General features: G+C 34.2%; 1 protein-coding gene across 4 annotated transcripts; it reads right to left on the bottom strand.

Annotated features, from left to right (window-relative positions):
* Positions 1-541: 541 nt before the first annotated feature.
* LOC110697851 lies at positions 542-9,692 on the bottom strand. Of its 4 annotated transcripts, XM_021875265.1 has the most exons (11): positions 7,835-8,319; positions 5,780-6,178; positions 5,109-5,327; positions 4,508-4,595; positions 4,349-4,390; positions 3,900-3,959; positions 1,824-3,146; positions 1,628-1,729; positions 1,176-1,265; positions 945-1,067; positions 542-856 (listed from the first exon to the last, which is right to left on the bottom strand). In XM_021875265.1, exons 2-11 carry the CDS (start codon positions 5,878-5,880, stop codon positions 761-763), a joined length of 2,244 nt encoding a protein of 747 aa, XP_021730957.1. In that variant the 5' UTR covers positions 5,881-6,178; positions 7,835-8,319; the 3' UTR covers positions 542-760. The 4 variants fall into 4 exon arrangements, 3 of the variants coding, with proteins under 3 accessions (XP_021730957.1, XP_021730949.1, XP_021730965.1); XM_021875257.1 differs by having other exon boundaries at positions 4,349-4,595; positions 7,835-9,676; XM_021875273.1 differs by lacking the exon at positions 5,109-5,327 and having other exon boundaries at positions 4,349-4,595; positions 7,835-8,324.
* Positions 9,693-13,611: the final 3,919 nt, after the last annotated feature.

Here is a 13,611-nt window from a genome sequence, read left to right as displayed (position 1 = left end):
GAGGTCATTGACTTTCGTTGACCGGTTTGGGATTGAAGAAAGGAAACGCAAGTGAAAGTTGGGATTATTGTTGAATAATCGAAAGTTGGGATTATTTAAAGTAAATTGAGCAAAGTTGGGATTAAAAAACGGTATTAATCCTTAAAAATAATATATAAAATTTAATGAACAAGCCCTTATCTAAGTAAATGAAACGTTTTCTTTTTCCGGTCGTGTTTAAATAAATGACACGTTTCCTTTTTTAGGTAACTTCTCTCTATTTTTTTTAATGATATTCTCTATAGTTTTTAATAACATACTACTAACTAATGGTCCCATCAAAACCCTTTACTCTCTTCTCTCTCCTCAACTTATACCCCACCACCTATTATTTTAATAAATTCAATTAACCTTCCTAAAACTCCGTGAAAGTCAATACGTTTCATTTATTTAAACATGGAGGGAGTAATAATAATGTCCTGCCAACTTCACTCCAAGCATTGACGCGCTAATTATCGACTAATTAACCCAAAAGACTAATAACGAAACAAACAAATGACAATTATGCATCCAAATAATGAAGCTGATCTGAGTGAAACTGTTGTATTAAGACTTCTAAATTTAGCTTGCTAGATACTAACTAATTGACTTATTGTACATACTAACAACTTTCTTTCACTGTTGAACATAGAGTTTACGTTCTTGTAAATAACTTAGATATCACTCTATCATGTTCTCCTTCATTGCCACTTCTTAGCCAACGCCGAAAAGAAATACATATTTAAGGACACAGTTGGTCTGTCATCCAGTTCCCATTTTGCTGTATTATTCGCATCAGAGGCCAGAATATGTCCAATCTGTTAAACCCCTTTGAAGCCTGTAACCAATATACCGCGAATGTTTAGTAAGAAAAGATTGCAAGTAATTGATGGAATATATAACAACTATGGAGTTATGTGTAGTACTTCAACTATGAAGCTTGTCCACTTGTTGCGACGATTTTCCATGGCCCCTTTCAAGATGGTTAGTTTTAATTTGCGCATTACTTCTGCTATCTCAAAGAAGGCTCCTTCATTATTGCAGACCATCTGTTCAAAAAGGTATATAGAAAAGCCATTTAGTTTAGTTAATTTCTAATTCACCCGTTTTTTTTGGATGATTCAAAGTTCAGTAAAAGTATGATAACATGCAATTACCTGTATCAGAAATTGATTAGGGTGTTCCAAATCTTTTACAATAATAGGGCATGCTTTAAAGTCATTTCCACCTTCTACAGAAGCATTATCCTGCAGAAAGTTCAAAAATGTCATTTTTATTGTTGGAAATTTCATGTTCTTTGAAGGATATAGGGCCAAGAGAAGAAGCTTATGTTTGCGAAATCAGCAGGATAGCAGCCTCAGCAAGTAGTTTTTTTTGCCTTGGATCAAGCATCACTCCTCCTGCCTCTTCATCCGATTCCAAATTAAAAATCCACTTGTCACGAGCATCATTGCTTTGAAGGATAACAAAACTTGCTAATTGTAACACATGTGAGTATGGTAGGTTCTGTACCCTGCTCAAAGTGTTACAGTAGTTCGAAGATACATACAAATAGGATTTTCTTGAAATCTAAAAGCATATATAGTAGTAGTTTTAAGTGCTCATGTACCTCTTGACTTATGAAGTGTTTCATTTTCTCTGCTCGTTCTGTCACGCTTTTTAAGAACATCATATGCTTTGCAGTTTGGTCTAGCAGCCCATCAATGCTACTCTGTAAAGCACAAAAAAATATAGAGAATTTTACAGATGATTGCACCATCAGGGACTAATTTGGACTAACAAGTAAGTTTACTAGAGCTACTGACATTTGCACCATCAGGGACTAATTTGCGCAACACTTTGAGTCTATCTTGAATGAGCTGTCTATCTCTTGGTCTCGGTCTATCATTACCCTTTGGTTTCTCCTTCTTGCCCCTGCTGTTTATGGGCTTCTTGACATTCTTATCTTCAAGCAACTTAGAAGCACATTCGAGTAGTTGCTTATCTTCAACAGCTGCACTTTCTAAGCTCTCCAATGAGGGGACTGAAGTCATACCAAACATGCTTTGGTGGTCTGACATAGTGTTGCACTCCTCTGGTGCTGAAATAGTATCAGGAGTCGTCTCTGCCAATGAGGTTACAGATGATTTGCTAGTATCACAGCGATTAAAACTAGTACTGTCATAGGAATTATTAATCAAAGTAGCAACCACATCTTCCAAAAGATGTTCTTGTTTACCACGTTCATCAACTAGTCCACACGATTCCACTGCTGAAAAACAAACTCCTTCATTAGAGTACACATTTTCCTTGTAAGTGCATCCCAAGTGCCTGTCTTCAGACATTCTGAAAACTGGCTGAAGAAGTGCTGCTTGTAGCTCACAGTCTCTAGGGAAATCACTGAGATTTCTGCTGCTATTGAGGCCTACTCCTGATTCAACCGTCGGAGGAAATTTTACTTCTCTGGGAACCGGATCAGAACAACTCTCAGTACATGTTTCTGCAGAGACTCTAGCACCATCAAATTCTTCATCTCTAGAAAACATCCACATTTCTGCTGCCTCTTCTGACAAACAATCTATGGGGAAATCGTTGAGATTTCTGCTGTTAGTGTGATTTACTGCAAATCCAGCTGCAGTTGAACAATTCACTTGTTTGAGAACAGAATCAGAACATATACCACCAGACGATTCTTCAGAGACTATGGCATCATTGAAATCTTCTTCATGGCAAGAAAACATCCACATTGCTGTTGCAGATGGTGTATCAGTACTAAAAGGCTCGCTTGTAATTGGTTCGATATTGGTATTCAAGTATGGATAAAACATATTCTGATCATCAATAATGCAGGAAATTTCCTCAAGTTCGAGAAAATTTTCCTCCATGAAAGGAACAAGTTGATCATAAGTGGCTGGCAAATCATTTTCTATGAATTCTGCATCATGAATTATATTTGTATCCTCATATTCCATACTTCGTAGGTTGTTGTAAGTGAAAGATGATTCATTGTTGTTTTCTGGTACAGCCATCAGAATCGACGAGCAAAGAAGATGATCATCAACATAACTAGGTAACGCGATGGTTGGCATGTAGGTAAGAGTGAAGAATCTATCTCTTATATCAGCACAAACGGCTAGACTTTCATCAACCTAATCAGTTATTATAAAAATAAGGTATAAGCTTCATACTTTCATAAAAGTGAACAATTTAAAGATACTAAAATCAAAATAAAAAAACCAAGTTTGGATCAAAATCTGCCAATGAGATATCATAAATTGCCACTGTCATACCACACTTCACACTAGTAACAGAGAAAGCAGCATAAGACGTACAGACCAGGTTATAGTATTAGTTCCCAAAAAATAAAAATAGGTTACAGTATTAGTATCTAGACGAAACATGACTATAAGTCAAGCTAAGCCCATTATCTCAGCAAACGAACATATTTGTATGTACTTTTTTGGGCCGTCTTGAAAAAGTTATGACCTTTAAAACATAATAGAGTATATTTATGTAAAATCATGTCACATCCTTAATTATACTTTTTAGCTTTTATAAGAGGTTTAGACGATGTGACAAGTAATCATGGACATATGAAGAATATATTTGTGTACTCTTTTTGTTCAGCTTAAGGTTCGTGTTGTTCAATTTCAAACACAACTTACATATGAACTGTAATTGAATTTTGCAAAGCATCCAATACAAGCCCATTTGTTTTTCAACACATGCAAAATACTAAAGTGATTCAGGGGTACACATGTATAGATACATAAGCACTATTTATTCTTCAACATATGCATTAGTAGTACCTTAATTTAACTTGTAGGAGCAACATTGTTAGAGGGATTTGAATCATATAATGCCATATTTTTTAACAGAAAACAAGTTTGTTGATTAGTCACCTTTTCAAACGAGCCCAATTGCAAAACTCCATTTGGTAACAAAGGTGCTAGTAATGTTGTCTGCACAAATATAAGCAAACAAGTGAGCCAAATGTCTCCTAGATGATTGATGCACCTTGGCAAGCAGGTTGTTAATGTTGGTTCAAATTAGTTCAGGTCATATAGAATTGATGGGTCGTGCAAGTTTGCAACAAGGATGGATTCAGTTTAGTTCAGGTCATATTAAGATATTTCATTAATTGTTATTATTTAAATTAAATTCGATATATTTGTAATATGAATTAATTTCGGGTTAGTTGCAAGTTGAGTTGAAATCAGATTAAAAAGTTTAATTAATACGAGCACAATTGAATATGAACTTGATAATTACTCGTATACTCTATTAGTGAGATGGATATTATAATATGGAGTATCAATTTTGTATGATGAAATCATTCAAATCAACTCACCTTGATTCCTGCTCCAATGGGAAGAAGCCAATCATCAGCATACTGCTTACAAAAAAGAAAAAAAAAAAAAAAAAAAAAAAAAAAAAAAAAAAAAAAAAAAACCAGCATTAAGTTAGGAAAATTAAAATTGTCATGCAAATTAAACAAGTCAAAACTCACCCCTAAGTTGGAAATGAGCTCAATTGATTCAATGTCGTCTGAATAAATCCAGAAATTACTCTCTGCGAATGCCACTCTTCCCACCATCCTGATTAATATAAATTCAAGCGAGAATTACAATTAATTGGCAAGCACGTCAAGTTGTACTTATAATTACATCAATAAACATAAGGCCTGCACGACATTGAGATTGGTATGTGGGATTGGGAATTTGGGAATTAGAGAATTAGATAATGTATGTATTTGAGAGTTATGTTACAATTTGTAATTGGAAACTTATTGTGTTACTGGCTATTCATTGTTCAATTTGCATGAGACATCATGGAAAAAATATTTTAATACCATTTTTAATATAATATTCTCCAAAATTCTTTCCATTTATGAAAAATAAGTCATACTTTTAAATCTCAGAGTTCAACCTCCTATTACCCAACTCCTTGGTAAAGCTGTTGCTTGACTAACTCTCTATATAGTCTAGTCGATCTCCATATTCAAACGAACAAACACCCAATCATAATAATCATAACATACAGAATTGCATCCATTATTCTTCCAAAATAAATAAATTCGAAGTAGTATAAAAGAGAAAGATCATATATACCCCTCTCCTAGCAAATATTGACAACATGACATATCAGCAACTGCAAATCCAATAGGATAGCCTACTCCCAAGGAATGTACATCATTGCATATATTAGTTCCATATCCAAAACTTTGTACATCTTCTTGTCTTGAGTTATTAGGATCGCTTAATATGCTTTGACATGGTTGCTGTAACGACTTTTCGGAGTCACAATACACGTCTTCACAGGTCAAAACCCTAATGAAATTTTCAAGTAATAATGAATATATGATGATGAACAAATGAGTTTATCAACAATCATTTTTATAACCTATCAATAAATTAGCAAGGATTTATATGGCTCTATACTTATATATATTCAATCCGACGCATGTAGTCTTAATGTGCAACTGTACCCTTTTGGTCTTTCTGGGGTTCTAAATTCCACATAATTAATTAAGGATATGTCACAATGCTACGTTATGTCCCCTTATATTGGGGAAAGACATCACATTTCCATTATACGAAGTATAGCATAGTACAAAGTATACTTTTGAGAAAATGATGACTTTTTTATTAGATCATCACAAAATATAGTATTAGTGACTATTTGAGGTCAGGATCAAAATATATTTGCAATAAACCATTGTTGAAATTTCACTTAACATAAAAAAATTGTGACATGCACCAAAAACGAAAGAATATCTTACTTGTAGTTTTCTACTTGTTGAAGTTTCCAAAACACAGCATAGCTCCATTGAGAACTAGTGCAGAGATTTTTGAGCATTTGCCTTAAGGCAACAGTTTCCATCAGCCAGGATTAGTATTTTAAAAGTTATGATGTTTTAAAACAAAACTGAACTAACCAATATAGTGCAACACTTTTTAAGTTATATGATCCTCATTAGCTACCACTGTATGAAGCTCCTCCGGCTTGTCGAACTCGAAAACTTGCCCTTCTTTTTAGCAATGGCCACATCCCAAGAAGCAACCAGCACATTGCTAAGTTTAACTCACTTTTTTCATCAAGCAATTGGCCATTTAAATTGTTGTTCATAAAACTTTGTGTTATACGTACCACATGTAACAATCTTTACTCGCAAAATGATCTGCGCAAACAAGATCGTGACAACAATTAGCACCTAAAGGCAATTTTCCATGCACGTTCAGTTGTAAGACTTGTAGCTTGTACATGTTACATTTAAGATTATTAATTAATAATTTCTTTGCTCATGTGCTTGTATCCTGTGAGCACATGGGCCCAAAAATGACCTTCATTGCTAACTGACCGTACAATGAAAATCCTCGCATCTAAAAAGACATTATGCATGAATTGATGAATATGTAACATTATAGTAAATTTTAGTTTTGTTACTTTGTTTTTTAAAGACATTGGTATCAAAATTAATGCAATGGTACTCAATACTATACTCTTTAATTAATAATTGGAACAATCTTGTATGAAGCTAGTCAACACATAACTTTGACTTCAAATATAGATCTCATCAACTACCCAATCAAATTTATAGAGAATATACACCAATTAGTCTCATTTGTATAAGATATACTTCCTCCGTTTCTTTTTAGTTGACACGTTTCTTTAGTCATGTTTGTCAGTGCACAAATTCAACCATTAATATACACCAATAAGTCTCATTTGTATAAGATATACTTCCTCCGTTTCTTTTTAGTTGACACGTTTCTGTAGTCATGTTTGCAAGTGCACAAATTCAACCATTAATATCTTTAACCGATAATAAAAAATTATGAAAAGTTGATATTTTGAAAATATATATCCTGATGAATCCAACAAGATCCCACATGAGTATATTTTTCATTACGTATAAAACACTAAATATGATCAAAGGGGAGTGTGTGAATAGTGCTAAAGTCAAATTAAAATGTGTCAACTAACAAACAGAAGTAATATATTGTGTGTAAATATTAAGTGATCATGTCATTTAAAAAGTAACAAAGTCCCTAGCGGGGTTAAAAAGAGGGGATGGAGAAAGAAGTTTAATATGTGGTGAGTTAATTTTATTATCTTACAGCAACAATTTCATCTTCAATTCTAATACAATAATAAAAATTATAAAAGCTACGTTCATCAACAATTGCATTACTAATTATTATAGGTTGAAGTAATGCAATAGTAAAGATTAAAATTACATTCATATCTCATACACAATGATCATGATTTTGCCCAATTAGGATCTTACATGATTTATATGCATGCTGGATTTAATTTTTATTATAGATGCCGTATTAATCTTCTATTAATGAAATAATTTTTCTAAGGTTGTAGTCTGATTGCGAAGTTTCATCAATCTTTGACTTTGATTTTAATATATCAAAAGAATACACGTATATACTTATTCGATTTAGATACAAAATCAACATACATCAATCTATCAATTTTTTGATCATAAAACGTACGGCTCTTACAACTTCTCCCTTAGCTTACATACAAGAACTTACCCTTTATTACAACAAACTACCTTAAAACATAACTAAGGCCAAGCGAGGTGAATAAAACTAGGAAGTACTCATCATATATATAGCTAAACATTGAAAATGTTAATTAAACATGCATAGTCTATATATGAAAGTAAAGTAAAAAAGAAAAATAAATAAATAAATAAACAATTAACAACCAAAGGCAAAATAGTTTCAAATTCATATATTTAAGAAATATATTTAATGTTTATGAATATATGCAAATAACAAACGCTTAAAAGAGGGATGATGGAGAATAGAAATATTACCGGGCTTGGAGAAGCTAGATGTTTGAATATCAAAGACATGCATAAATGTTGTTGGTCAATAGCCCTTCATCTTCAATTTAGTCCACAAAGATTTGAATTCGATTACTAGAAATTAAAAAAGAAAAATCTCGATCAATTTAGAGAAGGAAAATTAGAGATTAGAAGTTGAATAAATTGATGAGATATATTTGGTGGCTTTATAAAGAGAAATAATGTTTTTGATTTACTAATAGAGGTATCTCGGTTGCAAGTCGCCGCTTATTTGTATTAATTTTTCTGTTTTGGGGTTTAATGTAATTAATAATTTGGTGTGACGTAAACTTGACAGATCGATTAAGGTTTTTTAATTTAGTGATGAGCTGTGGTACACTTAATGTATCCACTTACTTTTTGTCCTTCGTTGATTTTGTATTAGAGTATCTATTGTATTTTTCAATTTGGAAGCTGAGAAGATATCAACCTACTACGGAGTACTTTTTCATGTTTTATACTCCCAAGTTAATGTTTGGCTGATTTGATTACTCTTGTTTTAAATTTTAATGTAATTGAGGAGATTTGAAGGTGAAGATTCAATTCATTTAAGTATCTCCCTTATTTTCAAGTGTTTTATGTAAAAATTGATGTTTGAATTGATTAGAGTCTTTAAAAAAACATTAAACAAAAAGGAAATTCTCTCTCGTAATTATAAACTTTTATTTAAAAGCCTGAAACTTTTAATTATTAATGATAATCACGAATTAATATTACTAAGCTAATAGTAAGATTAATGATATTAAAACATCATTAAATAATTAACCATCATTAAATACACTTCAAATTATTTTTTTTTACAAAAATAAATCCAAAACCCCTCCCCAGCCAACCGCCAGCCCCCCTCCCCTTGCCGGCGCTCAGCTCGGCCCGGCTGACGGCGTCTCAACCCCCTCCCCCGGCGGAGAATCAGCCATACTCCCTTGTCGAAATCAGCCACCCTCCCCCCTTCTCCGATTCCCTCTGATCTCCTTCCCCGATTTTTGCTTGAAATTTCTAGGGTTTTTGGTGATTTTGGGGTCGAATTTGTTGATTTTGGGGTCGAATTTGTTGATTTTGGGATCGAATTTGTTAATTTTTTGGGTCGAATTTGTTGATTTTTGGGGTTGAATTTGTCGAATTAGTGGTCAAACTTGTTGGTTTTGGGTCGAATTTGTCGGAGTTTTGTTGTTGAATTCGCTGGGGTTTTGCGGTTCGAATGGCAGCAAGTCGCCATCCAGAGGTGGGGGAGGCTGGACACCGATAGGGGGAGGAGGTGGCTGGTCGCTGGACGTCATCTGCGTTGAATTGCTTCAAGAGTTTCACTCGGTTGCTATGATCAAGTGAGAGGTTATACAGCGCAAAAGTTGCGTCACTCTGAGTTCGCTTCGATTCCGACCTTAACAAGTAGTTTAACAATGGCGGTGGTGGTTGGATAGGGAGGTGCAACGGGGAGAAGGAAAGAGAAAGGAATAAGCAAGAAAGAATTATGGAAGGGGAAAGAAAAGAAGAAAGAATTGGTTGGGGTAGTTATGTCTTTTTGTAGTTCAATAGCTAAACCATGGTAAAGGAATTAACAAATTGTTTAACTTAAGTTATCATTAACTTAGTAATATTAATTCGTGATTACCATTGATAATAAAAAAATTTAGGCTTTATCACCGAGAAAAATTAAAAGTTTGTGGTTACCAAAGAGAATTTTCCAAAAAGAAAAAAAACTATGTAAGCGATGTTTAGGTTTTTAACTAACATTAGACCAGCAAATTAGAACATACACCAGTTACAAGTTAATATGCAATTTTGATATATTATTATATTGCATTTAACAGACATACTTAAAAGCATGGACATTATTATAAAGGTAAAGTTATATGTAGCCTTTATGACTAAAAATAAGCATTCATATATTTTTTAATTTAGTAAGCATAAATTTAAGAACGCATATTTATATAATGTACAAATCAGTGTAATTAGGTTCATGCACAATTATTGTATTTCAAGTAAGGGTAAATTTATCCCAAGACCTAAACTTACACACCATACTCTGCCACGTCAACTTTCCACTAACTTTAATTTTTTTTTTTTTTTTATTATTTAGACTCATACTAAAGTTTCTCCAATTTAACGCATTTTTTTAAACTCGATCACTTCAGACTCACTTACCCTCCTAAAAAATATTAACACTCATTATTAAAATATCAATAACTATTTTGAGCTGATGAGTTGGCAGCTCATCATTGGCCAACAAAAAAAAATCAGTATTCTTTTTCAATATATAGAGTCTTTAATTTGATGAGTTTTGGATTTCAAAACTCATCTCAAAACCACTATATATAGTCTTGCACCACATTATTGCAAAAAACACAAGTTTTATATGTGGGTGAAGACTCCACTCAAGACTCACCAATAAACTTACCCTAATAAACTAGAGCATTACCTGAGCCCAATATCAATACCAAGAACTATATTATGACCACTCGCATATCAATTGAAGAATCTCGCACAGATCCATTCAGCTTGGTGTAAGTGGGCAAACCCCATAAAAATTAGAAGGGAAGAATAAGAAAATCTCCACTTCCAAGTTTCAAATTACTCTAGAAGTTCCAAATTACTCTAGTGGGAATTTGATAGCCGAGATATAAGTACAAATCTTATAATCTAACCAAGTAGGCAATTACTCCCCCCAAATATAGTTCTTGTTTTTGTTGTTAGGCCTCTCAAAAAGTTGTTCCCATTTTATATATTTCCATTTTTAGACACTATGAAAATAACCTTCATATTTATTTATTTATTTTTATTTAATTTTTTTTAAATTCACTCAGCTACAATATTTTCTCTAACTATGTATACCGTACCCTTACCCTTGTGCATGTACTTTATTGGACGTTTTACAAAATAAGCTTAAAAAACAAATTAATTACCAACTAGGACGCGTGGCAAAAGTATTTACAAAACTAAGCTTCCACGGTAAAACGCTGCCTCGGGCAGCGTTTTATACCCTGGATTTTTTTTAAAAAAAATTCTGTTTAAAAAACGCTGCCTGGGGCAGCGTTTTTCAAGTTTGACTTTTTATTTTTATTTTCGTAAACTTTAAAAAAAATTTAAAAAAAAAAAGGAAAACAGCATAAAACGCTGCCCCAGGCAGCGTTTTATGTTTAAATTATTTTTGAAGTTGGGAAAAAAAAATGCAAGTGTACAGGCAGCGTTTTATGTACAACTTTTTTTGTACATAAAACGTTGCCTGGGGCAGCGTTTTATGTATAATTAAAAAAAAAAAAATTTTTTTTTAATAAACGCTGCCTCGGGCAGCGTTTATAGTGCTTTTGTTATTTTTTTTAATAAATCAGAAATTACATAATTAAAAAAAAAGTCAAACTTAAATAACGCTGCCCCAGGCAGCGTTTTTCAAACAGTTTTTTTTTTTTAAAATTCCAGGGTATAAAACGCTGTCCGAGGCAGCGTTTTACCCTGAAAGCTTAGTTTTGTAAATACTTTTGCCACGCATCCTAGTTGGTAATTACTTTGATTATTTAGCTTATTTTTATAAAACGTCCATACTTTATAGCTACAATTTTTTTTTTTCATGTATATATTATTTGTGGTTCACTCATATAACTTGTACATTCCTCTCTTTTTACATGCACTTTATGTACTTTCTCTTTCCAAGTTCTCAATTATAGCTTGTGTTTATGTCTAATGGAAATGTACTATATTTGAGAAATGAGAGAGTCCTATTTGGTGCGACTTCAAATATAATGTTAGAATAAGACAAACATAAGAGAATAGAGGGAGTATAAACTATCATAATTCTTTATATATGGATGGCCACACTGTGTGACAGCGATTACTTGTAGGGGGCTACTTGTTTGGTCAGGAGTTACTTGTAGGGGTTACTTATTTGGGTTACTCTTTTGATCAGGAGTCATTTATTCAGGGATTACTCGTTTTGTCGAGGGTTACTTATTCAAGGTTTACTCGTTTGGTCAGGGGTTACTTATTTAAGGGTTACTCAGTCGGTTATGGGTTATTCTCACACAGAAAGTGCGTTAATCGATTGAGTAAGTAACCCCTGAATAAGTAACCCTTACATGCTATAAGTAACCCATGAGTAAGTAACTACTACAAGCAACCTCTGAATAAGTAATAACTCATACAAGTAACCCTTAAATAAGTAACCCCTACAAGTAATCCCTGCCACACAGTGTGACCAGCCACACAGAAAAGTTGCTGATAAACTATAAGTATGAGTAATGTCAACTTGATAATAATATTTCCTTTGGTCACTAATTCACCAGATACTGCTGAAATATTCAGTATTTATATATTAATTCACTAGAAACTGTCCAAACTAATACTGATCAGTAATTCAATTAATTCTGCTAGACAATAATATTATAACAAGTTTGACTAAGTTAACCAATCACTTAATTATTATATAAAAGTTGTTTCGGATGAAAACAATAGAACCTCGGAAGGCCCTTTTATCTCGGGAGAACTTGATCTCGGTCCAGTAAGCGATGGAGTCGAGGATTTCCTGCACAACGAACACACATAAACTAGCCTCGGGGGTATAGCCGAGGAAGGCCCCTCCGATGCTAAAGTCAGTATGTGTGAAGAGAAGAAGCTGTGCCAGATATTTAGTGCTTGAGGCTTATTGTGTATATCAGAGAATAGACCAAGTTAATGGCTTTTATACCTTTGCTTAATTGGATGTTGACTGGGCCATGAAGTCAATTGGGCTTGCCAAGTTGACTGGGCCTTGACTGACCTTAGCATGCTTTGGATGGGAGTGGACCTTTGCATTGGGCTTGTGATTGAGTTATTCGGACTTGGCCCAATTAAGTTGGTGAAATTGGACCCAAACAACTTGCCCCCCAGACCCGATTCGGCTGAAAGACGGGTTGGGTTTGGATTTTTGCTCATCCGAAGGACAAATGACTGCCGCTTCGAACCGGATGATGATGATGAGGTAGTTATTAGTGGTTAACTGCCTTTAATGAGAGTAATTAAGGAAGCTTGAGAGTTTAAGGAATCAGTGGCTTTGGAATGTGTGCAACGGTTTATTTTTGCATTGAATTTGGAATTTGTGGGGTTTTTGGGCGGTTAAAGTACCTAGAATTTCTTGAATTCTGCAGTATATAAGCGCCCCTCTTCACATTCCTTCATTTATTCACGCATTAAACACACAAACATTCTCTGAGCTTCACTGCGATTCAGTTATTGCGAACTCTCTGAATTTCTTCCTTCAATTTCTCTGTGCACCCTGAACCGAATTAACTTGTTGTTGCGACGCCCTCAAGATCGGCAGTTTGCGAATCTGTTAAGGTAATTTTCTCGGAATTTTTCTCGGTTTTCATTTATTTCCCGATTTCTACTCTTCTACTCAAAATGGTGAGAGCGAGAGGCGAGAATGAGAGTTTTGAGAATGAGGCCCTGAATTTACCTTTGACTGTTTTAGGGTCCCGCCGAGATTGCCCTCTGCAGCGGATGCCCTTGCTGAGCCAAAGCCGAAATTATTCCCTATTAAGGAGACCTGAAACTATGGAAAGTGACCTTAGGACTCCTTTAGCCGCAGTACCCCTTAATTCAGTTCCTTTTCCTGGGTTTGAGGAGCCCACATGTTCAACTAGTGGTTCTGTTCATGGGCCGAGAAGGTTGTGGGATGGAGCCGAGGAATGGCATAACCCACCAGAGAACAATGGACTTCCCACTGCTGCCCCTTACGATCGGTGGATAAGGGAAGCCCCTACTCATAGGTTTGCCGAGCA

Source organism: Chenopodium quinoa, unplaced genomic scaffold, assembly GCF_001683475.1.
Source record: "Chenopodium quinoa cultivar QQ74 unplaced genomic scaffold, ASM168347v1, whole genome shotgun sequence".
NCBI lineage: Eukaryota > Viridiplantae > Streptophyta > Magnoliopsida > Caryophyllales > Amaranthaceae > Chenopodium > Chenopodium quinoa.
The sequence above is the reverse complement of the archived record's forward strand: the minus strand, read 5'-3'. Positions and strand labels throughout refer to the sequence as shown.

Bases quoted from the DNA above. Each gene is read 5' to 3' on its own strand.
- LOC110697851 (XM_021875257.1), bottom strand. From the start codon at position 5,880: ATGGAAACTGTTGCCTTAAGGCAAATGCTCAAAAATCTCTGCACTAGT. The intron at 1,068-1,175 runs GTAATTGCATGT...CTTTTTGAACAG, and splicing joins CTAATCAATTTCTGATACAG to ATGGTCTGCAATAATGAAGG. The intron at 857-944 runs GTACTACACATA...TATTGGTTACAG, and splicing joins GGACAAGCTTCATAGTTGAA to GCTTCAAAGGGGTTTAACAG.